This window comes from Castor canadensis, chromosome 11, assembly GCF_047511655.1.
Source record: "Castor canadensis chromosome 11, mCasCan1.hap1v2, whole genome shotgun sequence".
In the NCBI taxonomy this organism is placed as follows: Eukaryota; Metazoa; Chordata; class Mammalia; order Rodentia; family Castoridae; genus Castor; species Castor canadensis.
In genome coordinates this window covers 33,727,327-33,755,192 of record NC_133396.1, presented here as the reverse complement: position 1 = coordinate 33,755,192, position 27,866 = coordinate 33,727,327, and the positions used below count along the sequence as shown (strand labels likewise).

The window sequence follows — 27,866 nt, the reverse complement described above, 5'->3', positions numbered from 1 at the left end:
CTCCTGATCTCTACCTCCTGAGTAGCTAGGATTACAGGTGTGAGCCACTGCCACCCGGCTGATCTTAAACTCTTGATACTTCTGCCTCAGCCTCTAAAGTATAGGGATTACAGGTGTGTACCACCAGGCCCAGAGTCTTCTAAGATCTTAACTTCATGGGCTTTAGAATTTTGGTATTCTAGCTCATAGTCTTCCTTCCAAAGCTCTCTTTTGTAACTAATATTTGATGGGTTCCCTCTTCTTTGCTCATAATTTCATAAGTAGTTTCCTAGTGCCACTTGTAGGCCCCAAAGTGACCACGTGGAGAGGAATGATCTGGCCAAGAGATTCTTTATTGCTAGGTGGGAGAGGGAGAGAACCGAGAGAGAAGGGGTGGGGGGGCCAGGGGCTTAAATGAGAGAGAGTGAGACTCGGCATGATCTGATTGGTTAGGATCTTATGGTTCATGCTGATTGGAGGTTGGGGCAAAAGGAGAATTCAAGCTAGACTTGAGGCAGGATCGTGACCCTGGAAAACAGAAGCTTAAGGGTACAGTAAGAACCAAAACCTACCGGCACCATTATTGCCAACACCACTGTACGTACAAGTCTTTCTGGCCTGGGTCAGGATAAAACATGGCTTCTCCTAATAATGGAGATACATTCTGAGAAATGTGTTAGGCAATTTTGTCATCATGCTAACATCAGAATGTACTTACACAAACCTACATGTTATAAGTCAATTGCTCAACCTGACCAATTTTTAAATTTTTTATTTATTTTTTTAGTAGCACTGGGGTTTGAACTCAAGACCTCATGCTTGCTAGGTAGGTACTCTTATCACTTGAGCCACTCCACCAGCTCCTCAACATGATCTCTGATGTACTCAAGAGACATGGTAAACACAAGATGCATGAGGCTGCTGCTAGCATAACAGTATATACTGTATAGTTTTACAGTTAACTTTTTTTATAAATAGAAGGGTTTAAAATAATGATAAAAGTATAGCATAGTAATGGTAAACCCGTAACATAGTCATTCATATTATCACTATGAAGTACTTATACACTGCATATACTTGCATGTGCTATACTTTTCTACAACTAGCAGCACAGTAGGTTTGTTTACACCAGCTTCACCACAGACATGAGTAATGCACTACACTCTGATGTTATGTCATCTATAACATAAGTAGGCAACAGGAGCTTTTCCTATCATAAGTCCTAACATAAGTAGGACTTATGTTAGGAGCTTATCCTAACATAAGTAGGCAACAGGAGCTTTTCATCTCCATCATAATCTTGTTGAACCAGTGTCACATAGTGGTCTGTCATCAACTGATATGACTATATGGCACATGACTGTGATAATATAAAAGTTCTACCTTTTGAGTAGAGGCTGAGATTTTTCACCTTCTCTCTGTCACGTTACTGCCATATTTTCTTCTCTGATATCAACTTATTTGTAGAGTAACTCAGATAATTAGCTCTTCTTGTTTCTTCTTGCTTTCTTTTGCCTGCTTCTTCCTGTGTTTATAACTATGTGAATCAACCATACAAAGAGACTAGGCAAAGAAAAAAAAAGACAAAAGAAAAAAGAAAGGCTAGGTAGAATATGGGGTCAGGAAATACCACCATGGGGCCATTTTCATGTAAAGAGGTCTATTTACCTCTTAGAACTTTGACACAGTCTGAAACAAGGGTAGGTAACTTTTAAAATTGAAGCATGAAACCTTTAATGTGGGGTGAGGGAGCAAAGGAAATGAGAGTCTGGCTGAGTGGCCATTATTTGGTTTTTAGCTTCTGTGACTTCTAATTTCAGGACACACCTTTCTCATCATAAACTATTTCCTGGGAAAGCATCTCTGCACAGCATCTAGGCCTGGCTGCCTTTGTTGTGGCTAGGAGAGAAGATGAGATAAATCCTAGTGGAGAGGAAGGAAGCTGAGGGTGGGAGACAGAGAGTATAGGCCCAGGGGCAAAAGGCGCAGACAGACCCTGTTTATAGCTTATGATCATTTAAGTTGATAATCCTAGAAACAGAGATCTTGAGGACTTTCACCACAATTCCATGTACTGTAATACTCAGCTAACGCTTGTTGTAGTGCGCATACATACCTGGAGGCAGCATGGTGGTGTAGGATTTGATTTAGGAGACCTCAATGTTCTTGAACTAGTATAACCACTGGTAGTCTATAACTTGAGCCTTTCTTTCCTCATCTGTAAAAAGCAAGTTTTGAGTTTTTCTCTTAAGATGGGGTCTCCCCATGTTGCCCAGGTTGATCTGGACTTATGAGCTCAAGCAGTTCTCTGCTTCAGCATCCTGAATAGCTTATGAGCTACCACACCTGGCTAAAAGCAAGTTTTGAAGGTCCCTGAGAAGTGTGAATAGGCTCAGCTGTTAGTAGTTCACATGTCTTTTATAAACTATGGCAACTGAATTCAAATAGAGTTTTATTCATTCCTTTACCAAATACTAAGGGCCTATGATATGCAGAGCTCCAAACTGAATTTTCTATGAACTCAGTTTGTCCCCTCAGACTTTGCCACCCTACTTCTTACTGGATTCTGGCACATCATTTCTACTCCTGTGAGCCCTCTTACTCATTAGCACCCCTGTCTCCTTCCCTGGATCCAGAAAGAAGTAGTGGAGGCCACTTGTTAGCCATCCTCCACTGGTCTACTCCCATCAGATGGCCTAAGATTATGCTTCTCTTTCCCCACCAAGGTTATTTTCTTTTTGTAGCTTAAAAATTACATAATGAAGAAAAAAATATACTTTCCTTGTATAGTAATTACTAACAAAATAGATAAAGAGAAACCCCTCTTGACAATTCCCAGTGTCCCAACTTCATTCATTAGGAAACTCAGCTATCCCAAAGAAACAAAGACAAGTTAATATGGGGATGGGAAATAGATCTCAAGGTTTCCAAATCCATGCGCAGACAGTCACTATTGGCTCTAACTTGTCCCTGTAAGCACTGCCCTCTCTAGATAGAGGGGCAAGGTGAATTAAATCGGGCCTCAGCGGAGGCTGTTCTAGTGCTGGGAACTGGAAGCTCGCCAGTCCATTTGTTCTCAGCCCCTAGCAACAGCAGCTTTATGATGCTGATGTGTCCTACTACCTGAGATAAAAGTCAGATAGTTCTAAGTTCAGGTAATGGAGGTTGCACAGAGGAGGAGGATTATAAAATCTGCAAAGAGGAAATGAGAAGAAGGGTGCCTTTGATGCCTGGCCAACCTTCCTGAGTTCCTGATTACAAAGGCAAAATTGTAGCAGGCAATAAAGTTACCTGTCCCAAGGCCTGGGTGAAGGTCTATGGAATAGAGAACTAAGATTATTGCAGCAGAGGTGGGGAGGAGAACACTTGGAAACAGGAGACAGTAAAGAATGGCTTATAAACACACACAGCCCAGGAGGAAGAGATGCTGTGGATAAGTAAGACCAGCATTAAGTTGGGGTTCACTTGAGCCCTGGAATGCCCTTTGTGAGGAGGTAATGAGATCACACGGTTTCCTTCATGGGAAGGAGGCAGGCTGAGAACTGGAAGAGCTTGTTCAGTAGGGTTTGAGGGGCTGAGAACAGGAGGGAAGTGACTGTGGATAATAAGCTATCCCAGACTGCACCTTGTGGAATGCTGGCATTTGGAGGTACTGTTGGGAGGAAGGAGTCAGAAAGGGCTTGTCTTCCAGGAACAAGAAGAGATTTATTATTATAGATGTGATAATAAAGCCAGCTCTCCTTTAATGAGCACTTGCTAAGTGTTGGGCACTATGCTAGGCACTTAAAACCTTCATGATAAGCATTTTCCCATTCTGACTCTGAAGAATATGAGGCTTAGGAAGGTTAAGTAACTTGCCCAAGGTCACACAGATAAATGATGGGGTCAGAATTTGAACTTTAGCTATATCTTGGGAGGGAGGAGAATTAAATCAGAACAAATAAAGGAAGGAGAACAGAAAACAGACTCAAAATTATGAAATACAGTGAAGTGGTACACACCTGTAATCCCAGCACTCAGGAGGCTGAGGCAGGAAGATATGAGTTCAAGGCCAGCCTGGGATACATAGCAAGACCCTATCTCAAAACCAAAACAAAACAAAAACATGAAATACGAGCTGGGAACATGGCACACATCTATAGTCCCTGCTACTCAGAACGCTGAAGCAGAAAGATCACTAGCGCCCAGGAGTTCAAGGCCAGGCTGGGCAACATAGCAAGACTTTGTCTCTTAAATGGAAGGAAGGAATGAAGGAAAGAAGGAGGGAGGAAGGAAGAGAGGGAGGGAGGGAAACTGAAGGGAAGGGAAAGGAAGGTGGAAGGGAAGAGGGGAGGGAGAAAGAAAAGAAGAAAAACATATACCACAAAGGACGGTTTGCATGTCTATCTAGTGGTATAAAATATGTCCAAAGCCAAGTTCTGAATCTGAATGACCTGGACCAAGACCTGTCATCATGACAGTTTCTAGGACAGGTTTCATGATTCTTGGCCTCTCTGGAAGATGCAGACTTCCAATCCTTAAATTCCCTGTTCCCAGGACCCTCCCCAACCACATTCTCACCAAATTCCACAAGCCCATTACTTTTGGTCCTCTCCTGGTCACTGAGAAGACAGGTGGTCCAACATGAAAATCATGTTTGCGTTACTGCTAATATTACTACTATACTACTATCTACTGTACTACTACAGGTATTATTTTACTAGAAGCCCTCTTTCTGGCTGAAATATCTGGAAGAGGGGCCAAAGATGGCCTCTGTTAACGAACAGTCTTGATTGGAATGGCTGGTTGTTTTTAATCTGACAGTACTGGAAAAACTGTCATTGTAGCAGAGTTAAAGCATACAAAGTATAGTGAGTGTGGTGCTCATGCCACAAGTATGACTATATAAGAAATATCACTATATTTTCTTTTTTATCAAATTAAATCTGACTCTTATCTCACTAGATGGACAGAAATTTGTTTCAAGAGAGCTTTCCCTCACAGAATGACACAAAAATCCCAGGGTTTTATGAAAACTAGAATGTCCAAGGAACTCCTCTGATATTTGTCCATACCAGTTACCACAAATATGCCCATTGTTCAGACATGATCTTTGAAACCCTGTAGGTGCATCTCTGCCAATGTCCAACCTCCCAGCATCCACCACTCAGTCATACCGCAGGAGTCCCATCCTTCAGAATCCCACTACTTGGCACATCCCAGACCTCTCTCCCTCATCCCTCATGGTTCTAGAGACCTGGTCCACTCCCTTCCCCTATTCCAACTCATACTCCTTTCTGCCTCCAGAACACTTACATTTCCTCAGTGAGTTCAGTTTTTCACAAAAGCTAAAAGAAATGTCTTTAACCAACACTTCCTTTTGGCAAATGCCCCTGAGGCAAGGAAATAGAAAGTGAGGCTACTTTCTTGGAATGGAAGGAGGGAAAAGAAACAACAAAATATAAATAGCTCTCATTCATTTTTATTCTTCCACAACAGCAATAAACAAAACTCAACATCTCAATCTGTTATCCTATATTGCTCAAAGCAAAGCACCGAAGTCCCTACTACCTTCTCTGGAATTCCTCTCCCAGAGCAACCACTAACAGAATTTTAGTGTAGGCTGTGTTATGTTTATAGTTAACTATCTGGTTAATATCTGGTTGTAGACCTTAGATAGTTAATCAACAAATCTTAAGTACCCTGTATGTAGCAGCCCTGAAAAGACGGTGGGGGCCTGGATGGCTTGGGAAAGTAAGGCAAGACAGCAGACAATTCCAATACAGTAGGATGAGTAAGGAAACGCAGGCCAGAGCAGCAAGTACCAAAAGTGTTTAGGGAAATGAAACAAGTTGTTATTTCTGGACATGGTTTGCAAGGAGGGAAAGAGGTATGGGAAAGGAAACAAGCCTGAGGCAAGGCCTGAACACAGGATCCACTCCATCGGCTTTTTAAGCTATGTTTATGAGTGTGTATTTCCTCCCGAGAGCTGTGAGAAGACTTGAAGAGCCTTATGTGTAAGAGTGACATGCTTAAGTTAACATTTTAGACCACCTTGGATGCAGTAACAGAGAAGTGACTGGGATAATGTGATCCTAGTTAGGAGATTATTTCAGTATATCAGGACAGCGGTGACAGTGGCATGAGAATGGAAGAAAGCAGACAAATAAGAGACCTATCTAGGAGAACTGTGAGGATTGGTGATTGCTTTGTGATTGGTGGTGGTGGTGGTTGGAGGAGAGATGAAGGAGATGGAGGAGACTAAGAGGTTAACATCTGGCTTGGGTAACAGTTCTGATCCCTAAGATAGAGAACACTGGAGTAGTAGTTTGGGGGGAGGGGAAGAATAATTTGTTCATTTTTTTTTAACAGGCTGAGTTTGAGGTATCTCACTTAAGATTCTTCATGTAGAGGGGGGGCTGGGGATGTAGAGCTATGGTAGAGCATGCTTATCTGATATGTGCGAGGCCCTGAGTTCAATCCTCAGCACTGCCAAAAAAGATTCTTCAAGTAGAAAGGTCCAGGGGCAGTTGGACATGTAGGACTAGGCTGTGATCTAGCCTTCTGTGTGGAGAACCAAGGCTATGGGATTGGCGGGATCATTCAGAGAACTCATGAAGAGCAAAAAAAGGACATAGGACAAAATCCTGGAGACAGTCACCAATTATGTTCTAGGGACTTAGATTTGGGCATTTTTCTTTAAAAACATAAAATTAGTAAAGCAAATTTCATTAGTTATGAGTTGGAAGGTATCATGTTTTCAGAATCAAATGTTAACTGTTTTTTGTTGTTTTGGTTTTGGGTTTTTTGTTTTTGCTTTTGTTTGTGACAGGGTCTGACCATATAGCCCAGGCTGGCTCTGAACTCAGCCTCAGCCTCCTAAGTGCTGGAATTATAGGTGTGTGCCACCAACCCCTGCTCTTGAACTTTCTTTTTTTTTCAAAACCTTGTTCTACTTCCTTAATTTCTTCTGGTCTCTGCCATTTACTAGTGGTGTAAGCTTGAGCACGTTATTTAACCTTTTAATGCCTCAGTTCCTTATCCTGTAAATGGGGAAATAATAGTTTTCATCTTACATGTTATGAGGATGAAAAGAGTTACTACACAGAAGTGCTTAGAGCAAACACTGGCCCACAGTATTGCTCAATAAATGTAGACTGTTATCCTCATCCTTGTTATTATTAGCATGGACAATGGAGTTTGACTCTGCATTCATGTGGAGTTCCATGACTCCAGAGAATAAAGTTGGGAGCTAAGTTCTAATATTATGTGACCTTCATTTCTGTGAGCCTCAAGGTCTTCTCTATATGGGGATGGTAACACCTACCTCATAGTGAGATAACACCTAAACCCCTGGCATGGAAGAGGCATTTACTAATGGTAATCTCCTCCCACTCTCACTTGTTTGTTCAGAACAAGCCAGTATGGTGACTCTGACACCTGGTTTCCCCTTCCACCTTGTCAGAGACATCCTACAACACACTACTGCTCTGTGAATGCTAGTTCCCCATAAAGAACTAGCATTCAATCTGCCTGGGGGTAGATTGGTAGGTAAATATATGCAAATCCTTCTATATAGACTGCTCTTCTTTAAAGTGACCTTCTCCCTCCCGTCAATGAGAGGCATCTTGGGGGCATCATGAGGAGCAAGCAGAACAGTGGACTTCTATGGCTGTAATTTGTCCTTCCTAGAGGTCTCATGTCATTCTATTGGAGTAGCTGACTTCTCACTCCCCACCATACCCACTTTCCTCTGCATTCACCAGGGAATCGTGTGGTTCCTGTTCCCTGGCCTGACTCTTGCTGGACTTTCCAGGTTCATCTCCTGCTTTTCCTTTCATACCAGCCCTATCTTCCTTTTGAAAATTTTTTTTTTCTGGTGGTACTTGGGTTTGGACTCAGGGCCTCATACTTGCTAATCAGGTGCTCTTACCATTTGAGCCATTCCACCAGCCCTCAGCCCTATATTACTGCAGTCCATCTCAACCTGGCCCATCAGTACAGGTGGCTTCCTCTGTTGGGAATACACTTTTTTTTTAATTTTAGTTTTATTTTATTCATATGTGCATACAACGTTTGGGTCATTTCTCCTGAGAATATACTTTTTATTGGTCCACTATAAGTGAACATCTGTCTATTCAACCTCCAAGGAAGCTCTCAAATGATCTCTACTGATAAATTCTTTACCCTCCCATATGAGATTATTAGTTCCCTTAAGAGTGCACCCTATACACTCTTGAAAAAACTAACATCACAGTTCAGTGTGTTTACCCGCTTGTCTTCTGAGCTGCTTTAAGGCAAAGAGATCATCTTACTCATTGCCACCTCAGTGCATTGTATAGCGTCTAGTGCTGTACGAGCCTTCAGGGTAGATAGAATTAAGAAATGAATGGATGTAGGGTTTGGTGGATGGACAGGTAGACAGATTAATGAAGCTCATTGAGTCAGGGGCTTATAGCTGCACTGAAGTGAGAACTGCCCCTACCTCATGCCAGCCCCATTGCTGAGGACAGAGGTACATGATCTTTCTTGCATGTTAACCTTCGATCACTACAGACTAGTAGTACTGAAACTCTGCAAGAAAGAATGAAACTCTTTCCTATTTCAACACCCTCTGCCCAGAGACTTTTATTCAGAAGGATACAATTCAAAGCAAAGTAGTACATGTTTATTGAGAACTTACTATGTCCAAAGCACTGCAGTAATACAATAAGAAGAGGTAATGCACTGAAAGTGCTTTCAGAAAATGACTATGTTTTTAAATCCATCATGGACATTATCATCATAAATTTTACATTCTCTGTCATTCCTCCGATGGCTCTTTCTGGAAGACCTTCATACTGTCAGCATCAGTGGAGAAGGAAATGTGGGAAGCTCCCTAGTAGGAAATTCCTTTCTTGCCAGGATACATTAGGTTTCTACCATATGGGAGTCCCTGGCCCAAAGGATTATCCAGGGCTGAATAAATTCTCTTTTATTCTCTTAACACTGATATTTTATTCAGGGAAAATTAGAAAATGAGTATTAGAATCATCTTTAATGAGACGAGAGTTGTAGTAAGGTAGTCTGTTCCCTTTGAGGAAGCCTGAGATTTTTGGAAGCACATCTTGGCCCACTTCCCCTCAGCACTAACTGGGCTCAGAGGCACAGTGTCTTGAACTAGACCTTCTGGATTCCCAGAGCAGATGGGCTGAGCTGGGGCCATCTCCTGTGGATAGGAATTGGACTGGTCAACGCTTAAGACTTAGCCAAGCCTCATCCCAAGCTAGGCTTTTCTTCCTGTCAGCACCTTGCTTGACTCCTGGTGAGCAAAGGGCACAGGCAAAGGGGGACAGTGAGAGAGCAAAGGAGCATCTAGTTAAAAGACTCAGGCCATGAGAGCGGTGGGAATCTCCAAGGCAACACCCAGCACTGCCATTGGGGAACAAGGAGGGAAGGCACTGATAAGAGGAGCACATCAATATTCTCTTAACCATTTTTGGAGCAGGTCAGAAGGATCAGAAATTGAGAGAGGCTGGGGCCAGGAGAAGAATCATCTGCATCTGACCAATATGGAAAAGTCGGGCTTGAGGGTTATGGGAACTGCATTGCAGCAGGCTCTTCATTTAAGCACCTTCTGGGATACTCCTCTCTCCCATCTGTCCCCACATCCATTTATCCTTGGTCCCAGCACTTTTGAAGGGACAACTAATAGTTACTACCTTACTACGAAGCAGTAAGTAATAAGGTCCACTCTTTCATAGCACCAAGAAACTTACCTGGAACTGGCCTAGAAAAGTATAGAAGTGCTTGTTTTTCACAGCTCACTCCTGTTCCCTGGAACCTCCCTAACCCAGGTTTTTTTTTGTTTTTGTTTTTGTTTTTGCAGCACTAGGGATTGAACTCAGGGCCTTGCACATCCTAGGCAAGCACTCTATCACTGAGCTACATCCCCAGCCCCCTAACCTAGGTCTTTGTCTGTCTCTCTCCCTCCCTCTCTCTCTGCAGTCCCATCCCCTGTACCTGTGCAATGCCAGTGATGACGACAATCTGGAGCCTGGATTCATCAGCATTGTCAAGCTGGAGAGTCCCCGACGGGCCCCTCGCCCCTGCCTGTCACTAGCCAGCAAGGTAAATTCACACTTGATCCTACACATACCCACATACCCTGTGAGGGTTTTTTTTTTTTTCTGGCGGGTGGGGGGGGGCGGGGGGCAGTACTAGGGTTTGAACTCAGGGTCTCACGCTTTCCTAGGCAGACATTCTACCTGTTCTCTCTTGTCCCTTTTGTCTCTGAAGAGTGATATGCCCAATTTCCTCAGGTTTTCCTAACACATGATTAGTCAGAGAGAGGTGGAAATTTATGAAAGTGCCCTTTCTCCATCAACCAGCACCAACAGAACTTTCTGGTTTTCATTCCATCATAAGCCCTATCCTAAGCCCCTTCCTCTATCCAGTATCAGAACAAATAGGGATTCCTCAGAAACATTTACTGAACACTTTCACAAAAACAACAAAACAGAAGCTATCATGTCAACCCTTTAAAAATTTGCATGTTTCCTTTGAAGTTGTAAACTGCTGGGCTACAAGTTAGCTTTGGCTTGCACAAGGGTTGTATTTAGCCCATGCAATGACTTTCCAAACTGTAAATTAATTGCCATATTTAAAAATTGAAAATGTTAGCTAGGTGTGATGGTTCGTGCCCTCTGGAGGCTGAGGCAGGAGGATGTCAAGTTCAAGGCCAGCCTGGGCTATGTAGTGAGACCTCATCTCAAAAAACAAAAGAGAAAGACAAAATTGAAAATGTTTGGATAAGAATCCAGGTTTTCAGCTTTCCTGGAAAAAACTTAGAAGCTCCATCAGCATTTGCACCCCCATTTTGGCCACAATTAGCAGGAACTAGGCAGGAGCTGTTCCCTTTCCACAACTGTGGACTCTTTTATTTGCCATGCTCCACTCTGTCCTGCCACCACAAAGGCCCCATAAATATTTGTGTTTGTGACCTCCCACTTTAATTAGTAATAACAGTCACTATTTTCTGTGTGGTTATCATTGCCCCAGGGGAATGTAGACAGAGTCTTTGTATGTATTATCTCATTTGTTTTCCACAATAATCCAGAAAAGCAGACATTATTACTCTTCACTAGGTATAGGAGGTAAGTGAGGATCAGAAAAATTAAATACAATGATACAACTCAGAAGGCATAAACCGAACCCAATCCTGTCTTGTTCCCAAACCTAGGTTTTTAATTTCTCTGTTCTGCCTCCCATTCTAGCTGGAAAAACGAACATTAGATTGTAGTTGGGCTGGGGTGTGGCTCAGTCAGTAATAATAGAGCACTTAACATAGAACGCACAAGGTCCTGGGTTCAATCCCCAGTGCCAAAACAAAACAATAAGCCTCAAAATGAATGTGGTGCCCATAGATAAGTGACAATATTCTCCTTGCCTGGCCATGCTGATGTAGAAGGAGGTCTCAGTGGATACCAGGGATGAGGTGCATGCAGAGGAGCTGGAGAATGTGGCATCTCTGGAAGGCTATGAGTGTTCTTGGGCAAAATTTTGTTAGGTTGAAGCTGCCTTGTTTCTGGCTATTTAATTCTCCCTGCTTTATAAAATATGGGAAGATGTCATTCATTTGTTTATTTGGTAAGCATAGGCTCAGTGCCTGCTCTGTGTTAGGTAGAATATATGTGCGTGTGAGTAGAGATTGTGTGTGTGATGGGGCCAAGGAGAAGGGTTCAGAGAAGTTCTATTTCTTCTTCTCTTTAACTATTTATAAAAGCAATATATATTTATTCTGGAAATTTTATAGGAAAGTATAACTAAGTTCTTAGAGATACCTAAAATTCTGCCACTTCCAAGTTCCTACTGTTCTTTTAACACAGTATATGATTTTGCAGCATGTGGACAGTTGGCAAACTGAAAGGGTGTGACCACATAGGATACTTTCTTCTCACCTTCTGGAGGACCACTGTCCTGTAGGAGAGTTGGGACAGGAATACAAACACTGTGAAGGAAGGAACATGTGGTCAGTGTCCTTTGAGGTGCTTGTTGGGCTTCTGTTTGTATCACCATAAAAGGGGATTTTGATTTCTCAACCCCGTGATTATTGTAAGGTGGAAAATAATGTATGTCAAGTGCCAAATAATGCCTGAGCTAAAACAAACACAAAAATAAAAAATTGCTGGGATGTAAAAGGAATACTTTGGCTATTGCCTTGTGATCACACCCCTTATTTCCTCCCTGCACTCCTACCTTGCCTAGTGTGTCTATCATACTTTTCATTGCTGTGACAAAATACCTGAGAAAACAACTTAAGGGAAGAAAGATTGATTTTTGTTAACAGTTCTAGAGGTTTCAGCCTATGGTAGACTGGTTTCATGTTTCCGGGACTTTGGTGAAGCAGTATATCATGGTGAGAGGGCCCGGCAGAGTAGAGAAGCTAACATAATAGCTGGCAGGAAGCACAGAGAATGAATGCCTGTACTGGCAGTCTTTCTCCTTTTACTCCTTTTATTCCATCTGGTCCCCTAGCTTATGGGATGGTGCTGCGCATATTCAGAGCATGTCTTCACCCTCAGAGACACGCCCAGAAGCATGCTTCACTAATCTAGATGTTTCTCAATCCAATCAAGTTGACAATCAAGATTAACCATTACACCTGACTTTTTTCCCCCTCACTCTAAGAATTGCTTTTGATCCCTAAACTCACCAATGGCTTCCAACTGGTTAGGTCCAAGGCTTCCTGCTCGGGTATGATCAAAACACCAGCCAATGGCTTCTGTCTGGGAGTCCCTGGCTCAAAAGAGGTTTGAAAGGTCTTTAAGCTACTTTAATATTTCAGAAGTCCCACAGGCTTGACTGTGTTATTTATTTATTTATTTATTTATTTATTTATTCATTCATTCATTTTTGAGGTAGTGAGATTTGAATTCAGGGCTTTGTGCTTGCTAGGCAGGTGCTCTACCACTTGAACCACATCTCCAGTCCTGAAATACTCATTTTTGAATATTTGGAATTCTCTCAGTTCAAATAGTTGATATAAGTTATCTCATCAGAAAATTAGCTTCATATAATAAATGTAATTGGTTTAGTAGAATGTACATTTTTAAAGGTGTGGCTTATGAGAAGTATAAGGGACAGGTGAGGTCTTTGGTGAGGAGCAATTTCAAAATCACTGACCCAAATCAATTCTATTCTGGTTTTTGTATCAATGGTGCCACCACTATTGACAAAGGTGGGACTCTAGAAGGTTTGAAACCTGGCTCTTCCACTGCCCGTCATGGAGTCCTAGACACTTTAGCTCACCTCTCTGGGCCTCAGTTTCCTCATCTATAAAAGGGGAATAATAATGGGACTTACACATAAATAGTCATGGGGACTTAAATGAGGCAGTAGAAGCTCTTACCAAGCACATAGTTATCACTAAATAAATTACTGCAATTATCATCCTGTCTTCATCTCATCATCACAGAAATCATCATCACATTCTTTTTTTTTTTTTTTTTTTTTGGTGCTGGGGATTGAACCCAGGGCCAGGGCCTCACACATGTTCCCCATCCTCCACCCCATGATTTTATAGTTCACATGTTTGGTTTTTATTTTCTTCTATTTGTTATCTCTTTTGTCCACAAAACCCTTGCCATAATTCTGGACTTTTCTTATCACCACTCCTGCCTAGTCACCCAAATTAGTTTTTGTTTCTTCATTAGCAGCTCCAGTTCATCCTAGTGATAAGCCAGGCCCTTACCACTTCATGCCTGGAATAATGCAGTGGTATTTTTCACCAGGAGTTAGATTTGGAAAGAAGCAGGTGGGTACAAGTCCTGCCTCTTTTACAGAGGTGCCCACTACCCAATAATTAAAAGCAGGCATTTGTTTTATTATTATTTCTTCTTTGGCAGTACTAGGGTTTGAACTCAGGGCCTCACTCTTGCTAGGCAGGTGCTCTATCACTTGAGACATCCCATCAGCCCAAAAGTAGCCATTTTAAAGGCTAAAGTACTGGATGGAGTCCTGCCTCCTCCTTATCAGTTGGTGACCCTGGGCAAGTTATTCTGTCTCTTAAGAAGACCCAGTTTTGGGCTGGTGGAGTGGCTCAAGTGGTAGAGGGCCCGCCTCGCAAGTGTGAAGCCCTGAGTTCAAATCCTAGTACCACCAAAAAAAAAAGTCTCAGTTTTCTCAACTCAAAATTGGGGCTAATGACTGTCTTATGGAGCATTAAGGAATAAATGAACTCACGTGGAAATCATGTGATATAATTAGCACTATGTGACAGGCACTATGGTAAGTGCTTTACATGGACTAGTTTGTGAAATTCTCACAACAGTAGGTTCTATTATTATCCCACTTTACAGAAAGGAAAACTGAAGCACAGAGTGGTTACGTATCTTGCCCAAAGTCTCACAGCTCATTGTTGGTAATGGGCCAGAATTCAAGCGTAGGCAGTCTAGGAAGGGTGGATCTCAATAACAGTTACATCCTTTCTCCTTCTTTCTAACCTTGCTCTCAAACCCAGAGGAATTCCACCTCTCCTGTTGAATCTTTCTTGCCTGGCCCAGCCCAGCAAACCCAGTAGGGGCAGAAATCCCTTCCTCTAGCACATCTCTAGCAGGTAGGGTCTTTGCTTATGCTTCCAACACAATGTTCTGCTAAGTCTTGATTTCATGGGGGTGTCAGGGTGTGTGTGGGGGTTCGCAAGGGTCCTTCCCACCTCCATCCCCACCTCAATATGAGCTTTCTCACATATATCCATTTTATATATTGAATATTTGTGTCAGATTGGGAGGGGGAGGGGATGGTGAAGAGAAAAGCATTTTGAAGTGAAAAAATATTGTTTACGGGTGTATTTCCTTCATTTGTGTTCTCGAATATTGTTATCAGCATTATAATTTTATGTACATATATGTCATATCTCTACAACTAGATTCCTACCTGCTCTGGAGGGTCTGGCCTTCTGTGGCTTGGTGCCTTGGGTACAGTAGGTACTCACTCATCTTGAATGAGCAAAGGATATACAGAGATTGTCACTGTGGCCTGAAGAGGAAAATCTAAGGCCCAAGGAATTGCAAAATCTGACAGATGGAGCAAGAGGCAGGATTTCAGCTCACTCTACTGCACTCTCTAATGGCTCCTGGTACTAAGTGCAGCCTTGCTTGCTGCCCCAAGAGCTGGCCCATTCTGATAAGAGATCTCTGGGTTGTCTCTCTGAAGCCCAGTCTTGCCTGTGCATCCTCTCTCTGTTTTCTAGATTCCAGTCCCCAAAGAAGCCCTTTTGTTTTTTTCTCTTTCTGTTTCTTTCTACTCTCTTGGGTGACCATGATCAGAAGTCACAGAGAGCCCATCTATCCCCCAAATCTTGCTTTTTATTCCTAGAACTCTGGATACAGGGACCCACTGCCTGAAAGTCTTGTTTGTTTTCTGCTGTTGGCCAAGTCTCTGGAGTCTTTGATCATTTTTACAACTTTATAATTATGGGCTGTAATGCGCTAGGGTGTTTGAATGTTATAATAATTGCTTTCTGCTATTCTTACCTCAATTCTTCAAAGACAGAGGGGTGGGGAAGTAAGTAAATCTCCAAAGAAGTGAGTCTTTTGCCCTCTCATGCTCTTCCAGGCCGTGCTGGGTCCAGGGTCTTGTTCAGAGGATGGGAAACCTGAGGCCCAAGAATTCCAATTCTGTGACTCCTGGGTACCTCTCCCACTCTTTGTCAAGTCCCTGGAATATGAAGTTAGAACTAGGATTCCCCTAGCAGGGATTCTGTTCCCTGCTCCCATGCCCTTTCTGGGAGGGAGCTAAAGATTGAAAAGCTGCTTCCTGTCTGGAGAAGCCTAGGTGGAGTGGACTTCTTGGGAAAAAGTGGGTGAGGAAAGGATGGAAGCTGTAACTTGTCAGTTTTTTCAGTGATTCATTCTGGAGTCCTGTGGATTTCCCTAGGACCTCAAGGTGGGAGTTAATTAACCTAGGCTGGCCTAGACTGGGCCTGGGTGCTAGTGCCTATGGAGGACCTACCTCAGCTCCCAGGAGAGGGAAAGTTATCTTCCTGACCAAAATTGGGTTCCTCACAGTTGTCTCACTACCTCCCTCCCCAACCCCCTGCCACCACCTGGGGGCATCTGGTTCTGAGGGGGCCCCTGGCTTCTGCCACTGCTTGGGGAGTGGGGAGCAGGGAGAAGGTTTGCTACTTCCAGCTTGCCTGGCAGGAGACCTGCCCTGACAGGCTCTCCCTGGGAAGGCAAGCAGAGATCAAAGAGCTGAGAGTATGAGTAAGTCCCAGCACTGGCACTTCTTCCTGCCACCACAACTTTGCAGAAGGGTTAACTCCTTCACTGCCTCCTGGCCTGAAGAGACTCAGCAGGGGTCTGGGGTGAGAGGTCACAGCCTGATGTCATTACAAATGAACCTTTGCTCTAGGAGGCACCAGGCCAGGAGCAGCTCCCTCACAGTGCCTGTGCCGCTAGTTGGTCATTGCTGTTGTGATTCTACCCCACCCTTAGATCTATCTCCCTGTCATCACCCTCCACAGAAGCCCCTGAGATTCCCACTTTTTGTTCTCTTTCTGGCTCTGCTATCTGCCACCCCACACCTGCTTTTGGAGTCTTTGGTGAACACTTACGTATACATGTGCACAGTTGTATTCTTGTGGGAACAGCCCCTCAAATTCTTGCTCAAGTCACCATAAGGGAGAAGATGAAGGAAAAAGCACTGGACAAAGACTCCTCTGTCTCTGAATTGGAGCCAAAGAACATCGTGAGCTAAAGAGTGTTAGGGAGAGTGTGCCTGTGCAGTGGGCTGAGGTAAGGGCTTTGCCACAGAGGCCTTGGATGGGACCAGTGCCCCACGCTCTTGGAACTTTGCCTAAGCTAGGAGGATATCCCACAGGCTCCTCTTGTTAGGCAGGGCTGGGCCCTGGACAGCTCAGCTCTGTTTGAAGGAGTTCTTTTCTCTGTTCTTCCCTATTCCTCTGTGTCCTTCTCCCATGGGGTGCTAGTTGTTCCCTGCCCTTTGTTCTCACATCACTTGAACCCTGAGGCAGGGGCTATGTCTTACTTGTGCCACCACCTGGCACCTAGTAAAGCCTGGGTAAGGGTTTGTTCCGTTATAAAGTTATAAAAGATTAAATGTTGTTCTTTAAAGGCAGTGGTCCTGAGTGAGCTCAGGGGCAAGGCAGAGATCCCAGTCTTAACTCTTACACATGTATATGTGTGCAGAGGTGCAGGTGTGTCTAGAAAGGAATGTGTGTATGAGAGTTTGAAGCCTAGTCATGGGTGGATTGTGTCCTTCTCTGACTTTAGCCAAACCTCTGCTGTGTCTCTACAGGCCCGGATGGCGGGTGAGCGAGGAGCCAGTGCTGTCCTCTTTGACATCACTGAGGATCGAGCTGCTGCTGAGCAGGTACCCAGGAACATCCAGGAGGTGACTGGATGGAGGAAGGTAGAATTCCTAGGGGAAGGAGAAATCACCATGGCCCTTTTTTCCTCTGCAGCTACAGCAGCCCCTGGGGCTGACTTGGCCAGTAGTGCTGATCTGGGGTAATGATGCGGAGAAGCTGATGGAGTTTGTTTACAAGAACCAGAAGGCTCATGTGAGAATTGAGCTAAAAGAGCCCCCAGCCTGGGTAAGTACACTGGGCCTCCAGCCTTGCCCCAGTACCTGCTCTCACCTCCAGTTTGTCCTGTGACAACTCCCACCAAAAGTCCTTAGACTCCTAGAGCCAAAAGAAACCCTCTAGTCCAACTTTATCCATTAACTGTGCATCTTTGGGCAGGTTTCTCTCCCTCTCTGGGCGTTATCTACAGAATGAGCAGAGATGAATTTTGAAACTGTTTTCAGCTCTGTGGTTTCATGGCATGAAGTAGCAGAGCCTGTCCAACCCTGACTCACTAGCCTCTGGTGGGTACTTCCTAGGATTCTTACCTGGTGCTCACTGGCAAGCAGCCCACAGCTTTCCAAGGAATCCCTTTCCCCTTTTTTCCCAAATGAATGGGTTTCCAGATAGTACTTCTCACAACTGCATCTGGAGAACCCTTTCCTACAAGTGCCCTCAGCAGGGAGGAACTGCCTAGTGCTACTTCCAGGTACAGCCTCACCTCATCCCTTAGGTGGGAGACTTAAGGGAAACTCTTGTTCTCTCTTTGCTCCTGTGTTTCCTCCCAAATTGGCCCAGCTCCTTTCTGAAGTGTGACTCCTTTCTGAAGTGTGACTCTTTTCCTCTCTGACCCTCATCCTCAGCCAGATTATGATGTGTGGATCCTCTTGACGGTGGTGGGCACCATTTTTGTGGTCATCCTGGCTTCAGTGCTTCGTGTCCGGTGCCACCCCCACCGCAGCAGGCCGGTGAGCAGTGGGTTCTCTGGTAGAGGTGGGTGTCGGTATGGATATGGAAGGGTTAGGCAAAGGAAAGAGAAAATAAGGAAGGTAGGTGCCTTTATGCCCATGAAGCAGTCTACATCTAAACACTCTAGCTGCTGTCTGTGTTGATTCCTGGCAGCTTCTCCCTGCATTGCTCACTCATTCATTCAACAAATACACTGAGAAACGATTACATGTTTCAGACACTTTTTCACTATGCTAGGAATAGCATAGTGAGCAAAACTGACAAAAACAAAACAAAATAAAAACCCTACCCTCAAGGAGCTTTCATTCTAGTGTTCTATTGTCTAACAAATAGACAATAAATAAGCAAAATATATAATATTTTTGAAGGCAGTATATACTTACTACAGAGCAAAATACAATAGCAAAGGGGAGAGGGAATGCAAGGGAGTCAAGGCCAATTTTTAAAAACAAGTCCAGGAAAGCTCATGTTGAGAAAATGACATTACAGCAAAGATTGAAAATGACTGAGGGTGTGATCTATGCAGGTATCTGGGAAAAAAGCGATGAAGGTGGAAAGAACTGTAAGTGCAAAGATCTTGAGGCGAAAGTATGCCTGGCTTGTCTGATGAACAGCATGAGGTTGTGTGGCTGGAATATAATGAGCTTGAGGGCAGAATTAAAAATTAGGTTAGAATTCATGGGACCCCATTGTGTTGCACTATTCAGGCTGTGTTGGGACTTTGCTTTTTACTCTAGGTGAAATGGGAACCACTGAGGATTTTGATCAGAAGGGGTGCCTGATCTTACTTGAGTTTTAACATAATCACTCTTGCCACTGTGATGAGAATAGACCACAGGGAGGCAAAGTTGGAAATAGAGAAACCAACTAGGAAACTATTACAAGAATCCAGGTGATGGTAATGGTGGTTTGATTAGGGAGGCAGCCATGAAAGTATAAGTAGTTACTCTGGACATATTTTGAAGGCAAAGCTAAACAGGTTTACTAATGGATTGATTGAGGAGTAGGATGGCACCAAGTGTTTTGACCTGAGCAATTAAAAGAATGGAATTGCCAGTTATGTGATGGAAAAGATTGGGGGAGGACTGGTATGTGGTTGGAGGTTGTTAGAGGAATTATGAGTTCATGTTTAAATTTCACATACCTATTAGATACCAAGTTGAGGTATCAAAAGCAATTGGATAAAAAGTTTCTCTCATGAATCATCAATGGAAGAAAAGCTTAATGGAATGAGGAAGGGAGTGGAAGAGTTGCGAGGTCACAGCCATTCATGAACTCTGAAGGTATAAACCCTCAAGCATGGTCAATTAGCCATGTGATCCAACTAGATAACTAGTCTAAGCTGGGGCCCAGGGGAAAAGGAAGAAGATCCCTTGCACCTTCTGAGTTCTATTCCTCTTCCCAGGACCCTCTTCAGCAGCGAACAGCCTGGGCTATCAGCCAGCTAGCCACCAGGAGGTACCGGGCCAGCTGCAGGAGGGCTCGGGCTGAGCAGATTGACTCAGGCAGTAGCTGCAGCTCTGCCCCTGTGTGTGCCATCTGCCTGGAGGAATTCTCTGAAGGGCAGGTAAGACAGGCTTTGTGGCTCACCTCCATGACCAAGCTAGGGAGGGAGATGGAAGCCAGGGTGGGGGTGGGCAAGCCTAGGGCTGATATGGATGCCCTGGCTATATCTATGTCCTGTGTGGGACAGAGGCAGGAGAACATCCTGAGGTTTGGTCAGTTTCCTGGCTTTCCACTTAAAGAACAATATTGTTGAGAGGGAACTGTGTGCCAGGCCACAGTATTGCTTTAAATGCATTATCTGATTTTAGCCTCGTGGCAATGAAGGGTAGGAGTAGGTTAGTTTTTTATCCTCATTTTACAGTTGAAAATTGTTAAGAAACTTGCTTAGCTGGGCACCAGTGGCTCATGCCTGCAATCCTAGCTAGTCAGGAGGCAGAGATCAAGAGTCTGGGCAAATAGTTGGTGAGACCCTATCTCAAAAAACCCTTCACAAAAAAAGGGCTGATGGAGTGGCTCAAGGTGTAGGCCCTGAGTTCAAGTCCCAGTACTGTTTAAAAAAAAAAAAAAAGAAAGAAAAGAAACTTGCCCAGCTGGGCAGCATACTGCAAGCCTGTAATCCTAGCTACTTTAGAGGCATCGACCAGGAGGATCACAATATGAGGCCAATCTGGGGAGAGGGAACACTTTGAAAGAATCCATCTCACCCATTGCCTTGATGCAGTGGTGCACGCTTGTCATCCCAGCTACTCATGAAAGCACAATTTAGGAGAATCTCAGTCCAGGCCAGCCTGGGCATAAAGCCAATGAAAAAAATCACTGATGGAATGACTCAAGTGGTATAACACCTGCCTAACAAGCACAAGGCCCTGAGTTCAACCCCCAATACCACCCCTCCAAAAAAAAAGAAAAGAAACTTGCCCAAAGTCATATATCTAAATGGCAAAAATCAAATACATCTGATACTATAAAGCCCATACTTTGTTAGTCTCCTGTAAGGTCCTGTTACAAGGAGGTGAATGCAAGAACAAAAGACCAAAAAAAGGAGTCGGGGATGTTACTGACCCTTTCTTTCTTCAGGAGCTGCGGGTTATTTCCTGCCTCCATGAGTTCCATCGTACTTGTGTGGATCCCTGGCTACATCAGCATCGGACTTGTCCCCTCTGCATGTTCAACATCATAGGTAGGAGATGGGCCAGGGACTCCCCTGTGTGCAGGCAGACAGGTCTAGATCATGGCTGCCCTCTGGGAAATGGTTTCTACTGTGAAGCTGAGAAGTAGCTACCACCATAGTGTTTTCAGCTGTACACTGCTCAAGTGCACATTGTCTGCAGCGGAGGGACATTTGCATCCTAGATGTCTTTATTGTTTGTATTTTTGTGACAACTTTGTTGAGTCTAAATATGGGTGATTTCTATATTTATTATTATAATTTTCTGGCAATAAAGTATTCTGGTCTAATGAAATCAGCATATATATGACAATTTTCTAAAAGATGAAAGTAAAATTTTGAGGAAAGAGAACCTTTTGCTAATGTACCCAAAGGTACATGTGGGTTAGTAATGGCCCTAGGTAAAAGAGCACCAAATGGCTCATGGGTGGGGCAGGGATTAACTATATAGTGGAATGCCCAGGGCAGATGGACTGATTGGAGGTGGCAAGGGAGTGAGTCCCAACAACAAGCAAGTTAGGGGTGTTCTTGGCCTCCCAAACTCTGAACTCATAGGCTATGAAGGCTGAAATAGGATTGCTACAGTTACACCTTTCTGATTGCATTTTCCATGTTGTGGAGTCAAACACTTACATTCTTTATTCTTTTTTCCAGAGGGAGATTCATTCTCCCAGGGACCCTCTCAAACTTACCAGGAACCAGGCAGGAGACTCCACCTTATTCGCCAGCATCCTGGCCATGCCCACTACCACCTCCCTTCTGCCTACCTACTGGGACCTTCCCGGAATTCAGTGGCTCGGCCTCCACGACCCAGACCTTTCCTCCCATCCCAGGAGCCAGGCATGGGCCCTCGGAACCAGCGCCTCTCCAGAGCTGCACATCTTCAGGGTTCAGGCGAGCAGCAGCACGTGGCAGTGGCCCAGCACCCTTATGCACAGGGCTTGAGACTGAGTCGCCTCCGATGTACCTCTCAGCACCCCACAGCTTGCTCAGTGCCCCTGCGCCGGGCCAGGCCTCATGACAGCAGCGGGTCTGGAGAAAGTTACTGCACAGAACGCAGTGGCTACCTGGCAGATGGGCCAGCCAGTGACTCCAGCTCTGGGCCCTGTCATGGCTCTTCCAGTGACTCAGTGGTCAACTGCACAGACATCAGTCTGCAGGGCATCCATGGCAGCAGTTCCACCTTCCGCAGCTCCCTGAGCAGTGACTTTGACCCTTTGGTATACTGTGGCCCACAGGGGGATCTCCAGGGGAAGGGGATGCAACCTCGTGTGACCTCTCGACCCCGTTCCTTGGACTCAGTGGTACCAACAGGGGAAACCCAGGTTTCCAGCCATGTCCACTACCATCGGCACCGGCACCACCACTACAAAAAGCGGTTCCAGTGGCATGGCAGGAAGCCTAGCCCAGAAACTGGGGTCCCCCAGTCCAGCTCTTCTGTTTCTTGGACACAGCCTAAGCTGGAGCCACTTTTTCCTGATCAGCAAGTCACTGGACCTAATCCAGCAGCCCCTTCAGGACAGCTTCTCGACTCACAACGGCCCAGGGCCCTTACAGAGCCAGCTCCTGGTCCAGCTGAAGCCACCAGTCCTAGCCCCAGTCCCAGCAATCTTTTCAATTTACAGAAATCCAGCCTCCCTGTCCGACATCCACAGAGAAAACGGCAGGGTGGTCCCTCAGAACCCAGGCCTGCCTCTCGGCCCCAGGACTTGACTGTGCACCCATCTTGCCAGATTTTCCCTCATTACAGCACCAACCTGGCATACCCTTGGCCTCTTGAGGCCTACCCATTGATCTTCAGACCTCCAGGCTTGGATAGGAGATTGCTATCAGAAGCTCCAGGCTCCTGTTACCCAAGTTCACAGCCAGTGTGGTTGTGTCTGACTCCACGCCGGCCCCTAGGACCACCCCTTCCTGGGGAGGGGCATTCCGAATGGAGTCCTGACACCCCAGAGGGCAGGCCATGCCCTTATTCACACTGCCAGGTGCTGCCAGCCCAGCCTGGTGAGTTTTCAGTGGGTGTGATAGGGAGAAAGAGACTAAAGCTAGATACTTCAGGACAGGTGAAATCAGCCAACAAGGGGTTGACAGAAGCTAAGAAGGGTACAACAAAGATGATATACAAAATATTGAATAACTGGCATAGCATAGGATGTTGGCTAGAACACCCTGGCTCTGCCAGATGCTGCCCCTTTAGTGCTAGATAAGGAGGTCCCAAGGGAGATCCTAGTGTGACTGAGGCATTGGAAGGGCACCTGGGGTGATTTGGGGGCACCAGAGCAACCTAAGTGCTTCACATGTTGATAATTGGTACAAATCTACAAATGCTCAGCTCAACGTTAGCTCTAAATACAAAGAAAGCCAAGAAGTGGTCCTTGGGAAAAACATGATCTTAGAGGATAAATAAAGACATTAAGTAAAGAATTAAAAATAACTGTAAGATTAGGCCTAGTCTTATGGTATTTTCTGTAACTATAGAAATCATAGGTGGTTCCCAGCTGCTCTGGGGAATCCTTAGGTTTTGTAAAAGAACAACTAGGGGCTACCCTTTCAAACATCCTTATTAGTAAGATAAACCACATTGTCTTAGGGACTCAGTATATCTCTGTATTACAACAATGGTGACAATGTAAATTCTCAGCTTTAACTCAAGCTTTGGGTATTTATTTCCCCACATACTCATCTTCCCCTTCCAGTGCTCTTTACCTCCCACTCTTCTTATTGTATGGCACTCACAAGTCTTGGTCTCAGCCATCACTATGGGAATCCTTCCACCCCAAAAGAGGACCCCAAGATCCTAAAATATAGTCCAGGAAACCTTCAGGCAGGACCTGAGTTTATTCATTCAGTGTCCTTCATGTCTTCCCTCCTTTTTTCTTTCTGATTACATGCTTCTTATGTGCTAGGTAGGTTCTAGGCTAGGCTCTGAGGACAAGGAGCTTTCTATCCAGGAGTTCCAGGTTCATGGGAGACAGGCATGCAGACAGTATGGAACTGTTTCGACAGTTCCAAATAATGCGAGTTTTAGCTATGTGTTTGATTCTTTTTGGACCCTGTCATGTGTACTTTTAGTGCTGCCAGCACCCCACACCACCAGCTCCCTTTGCTCCCAAACCCAGAACTAGTTTTGGTGCCTTCCTTTTCCTTGCTCATCATATCCACCAAGTGCCAGATTCTGTTATCTGCATCTCTGCTAACTTGGCTTTACAACATTCTCTTCAAGTATACTTAATGATGACTTCTGCCTGTGTCTTAGGTGCACCCTGAAGGTCAATGCAGAACCTCCTAGCTCTTCCCTTCCCTCTTACAAGGTCATGAATCTGGGGGGAGAGGGGGTGTGCACATCCAAGTGTTGTGTTCTATAGAGTTAGGTAGCAGTTTTCTGGCCCTTCATGCTACTACCAGGGTTATCTGCCTGTGTAGAAATCTTCAAATGTTCTGTTTTGTCAACAGTAAGGAAAAATCCAACTTGGTTTGGCCTTCAAGGTTCCAGCACCAGCTACCCCATCCTTACTCCCAACTTTATTTTCCACTCTTCTTTCCTCTCCCCTGCCCTCTGCTTTAGCTAAACTGGGTAAATGCTTCTTATAGTTCCTGCAGCCCATAATATCATGCTGCCTTCCCTATTTCTACAAATCGAACTTTTACCTATTCCTGTAATACCAACTCACATACCCTCATTTCCAGGAAGTTTTTCCTGTACTTAGGCATGGTCTCTCCCCTTCCTCATGCTTCTTTTATGACCCCCAATCCCATCCTACTGTCATAGTTGTCATTTGCATGCATGCCTTCTCTTCTACAAGGTTTGTTTGGTTCCTGTTTATTCTTTTGAGTTTTCTAGTTTTCAAATGGTAGCAGACCAAATTCACAGTGAATGCTTAATAAATATTTATGGGTGAATGAGTAAGTACTGGTAACTGGTTGCTGTATATGTTTCCCTAGATTTTTTTTTCTCATTTCTCAGTAGAGCCCCTCTCAGCTTTCAACATAGTCTGCTTTCCAGACACATTGCCTGTTCCTCCCTCTCTGTGGTCCCCTCTCCATTATATTCCCCACAGGTGGGAAAAGCAAGAGCTTCCCCTGACCATCAATGACCTCTTTTCTCCCCTCTCTTCACATGCAGGCTCAGAAGAAGAGCTTGAAGAGTTGTGTGAACAGGCTGTGTGAGAAATTCAGTCCTAGCTCCAACCAAGAGTGTGCTCTGGATGACTCAGAGCCCTACCTGACACAGAGTCCTGTTCCTGGGAGAAGAAAGGACCTCAGCAAACACCCTCTTTTTGCCATACTTCCTGGAATCACTGGAAGAAAAGTGGTGATGGTGGGTGGTGGGAGATGCTATTTACTGCTCCCAGCTCCAGACCTTGTCTGCAGAACACAGCTGCAGTGCTGCAATTCTGTGTCCAACCAGGCAACCAGCTTCTTGCCTTCCTGAATCCAGCTTCTTGGATCCCTGAAAGCAAGTTTTTGAGGGCAGGAAGCTAGGTGTTATAAAGGTGCTGCTCTTTCCCCCAGCCCTCCTAGGCGTCTCTTGCCTAGGCCTCATGTTCATACCAGCCAATGGGTTTGGCTGAGTACACGACCCTTCTCATGTCCTTCCTTGGGTAAGCTCTGCATAGTAGCTTTGGCTCTGCCCTGGTAAGGCTGCTGCATCAGGCAACCCCAGCTGTATCATTTTTTTGGGCTGACCCCCCTAAAAAGAGAGTTATCTGCATTTTCTTTAGGCAGTGCCTACAATGCTGCATGGAGGAGGATAGTTCCCCTTGTCCTTAAATTGTCAGACTTACGATATTAAGCCAGAGAGGAGGCTCTGGGAAGCCAGGGTATAGAGTTCTATCCTTGAGGTACAGATCTTGACCAATCTGGGATGAAGCCTCTGATCTCCAAACTCCTTGACACTCCTGCAGCCCTAGCTCCTCTGAGGTGGGGAGTAGGGGAAGAGGGAATAACTCTTCCTTGAAGATCTCCTGTCTCAAAGTCCCAAAGCAGACAGAAAGGAGAACATTTCTGTTTTTATGCAGGAAGAGGGAGGATGGAATGAAGGTGGAAAAGTCAAAATTACAGCTGAGCAAGTACAACAGAATTCTCTGAATAGTGTTTTTCTCAGAGCAGGGATGGGGGACAGCAAAGTGTCACCCCCCCCCCTTGGGTTTGCAGGGCCCAGAGGCTCAGCTCCCCAATATAAGCCATACAAACCAGGGACCCAGTAGAAGGCATGCACATAGAGGAGTTGGAACAGGAAGTTGGCCTGGGCAGCTTGTACTAAATGGTTAAGAACTGAGGGTCCCCCTTCAGCCCTTTACCCCAGGGCATCCTGACCATTGCTAGCCTCTCAGGCATCATCCTTGCCTGGAATGTGAATGTGGGGGCAGACTTGGCACGGGATCCTGTTTGGGAACCCTCTTCCCTCAAAGTCAGTGGGAAGACTAAGCACCTAGGCACCCACATAGGTATTTATATCTGAACCAGACAGAAAGATGCTTGAATCAGGCACTATGTTGAGAAATGTATTTATTTACTAATATATTTATCCATAAATATGGTCTGGTCTTGTGGTTTTGTTTTGTCATGACTGTCACTAAGGACAACAACTTCATCTTCATTGACAGAAATAATTTCTGGTATCAGAGACTAGTCTTTGATACATGAAAGGATAGGGTAGAGTGGAATGCTTGGGAATAAGAACTGGTTTTCTCTCCCTTAAAAGCATGACTTAGTGAGATCAGAAAAGGTGAGAGCATGCCTTGATTCTCCTCATGGTTCAGTCATTATCTGTATTGTACTGTTCACTTCTCATTACAATTAAGGATGCTTCAGTGACTTACTTTGTGACCTTAGGCAAATATTCTGCCTCACTTTTTCCATACATAAAATGGACATTGCAGAGTTAATACAGAGCTTACACAGGATAGCACAGAGTGAAAATATGTTCCGAAGTGGAAAGTTACTATTCATTGATAGAAAACATCCAAACTCAGTCATAGACCCCATCTGAACACAGCATGGTAGAAGTGTAGTTTCAGTTAGGAGTCCAGCTGAAAGGACAAAACAACAGGGACTGAAACTCTTTATATGCCAAAGTTCCAATTCAAATAAACACAAATGACTACTCTGCTAACAATCCCAAGAGAGCTGGTGCTTTGCCTGTATGAAGAATTCCCCAAGGGTCACGAAGGGCCTGTGTTCTCCTCCCACTGCACGATTTCTCCAGAAGGTTTGGTAGAGGTGCTGGCTGGCTGGTGTCATTCTGAAAGAGAGCAGTGCATTCAGCTTGCTAGAGTAGAATGGAAGGGCGGGAGAGACACCTAATCTACAGATGTTCTTAAATCTAAATGCTAAGAGCTTCACGAAGTGTAAATTGCCAGACAGGACACGCAAATTTTTTAAGAATAATTAAATATGCATTGCCCCCATTCCTGTGGATAGCAAGTGTTTAGAATTTACAAGGCAGGGTTGGGCCATCAATGGATTTGTTTTGGTATCTGCAGACACAATCGAGAGGGACACAAGACTCAATGCCCCAGTTTTTAAAATGGGCAGACAAGCCTTGCGTGGTGGTACCGGCCTGTAATCCCAGCATTTGGGAGGCTGAGGCAGGAAGGTCACGGAGTTTGAGACCAGCCTGAGCAACAATGCAAAACCCTGTCTCAAAAAAAATAAAGTGGGCAGACAAAAAGAATCTAGGCCCTCACGAGGGATCCTTCCAAGAGCATCGCGGCCTGCAGCCAGCGGGCTACCTCAAATGGCACCGGGCGGCCAGGGCTGAGCCCTGCCAGGCCTCGGGGCCTCCCGCGCAGGCGCCAGTCGCGCCTCCCCGCCCCGCCCCACCCCCATGGACCCAACGGCCATCTCAGCTATGCCCGCGCGCCAGGACAGGTGGCTGTCGCGCGCCGGCCAGGTGGCTGCCGGCAGCCCCGC

General features: G+C 45.0%; 1 protein-coding gene across 1 annotated transcript in view; it reads left to right on the top strand.

Moving 5' to 3' along the window:
• Rnf43 (ring finger protein 43) overlaps nt 1-26,480 on the top strand; it is a 63,262-nt gene extending 36,782 nt beyond the window's left edge. The window contains exons 2-9 of the mRNA XM_020179634.2: nt 9,946-10,068; nt 17,260-17,334; nt 17,426-17,557; nt 18,172-18,276; nt 19,683-19,844; nt 20,861-20,963; nt 21,606-22,955; nt 25,075-26,480. Coding sequence (XP_020035223.1) covers nt 9,946-10,068; nt 17,260-17,334; nt 17,426-17,557; nt 18,172-18,276; nt 19,683-19,844; nt 20,861-20,963; nt 21,606-22,955; nt 25,075-25,118 — 2,094 coding nt within the window. The 3' untranslated portion in view covers nt 25,119-26,480. The remainder of the gene's footprint in view (nt 1-9,945; nt 10,069-17,259; nt 17,335-17,425; nt 17,558-18,171; nt 18,277-19,682; nt 19,845-20,860; nt 20,964-21,605; nt 22,956-25,074) is intronic.
• Nucleotides 26,481-27,866: the final 1,386 nt, after the last annotated feature.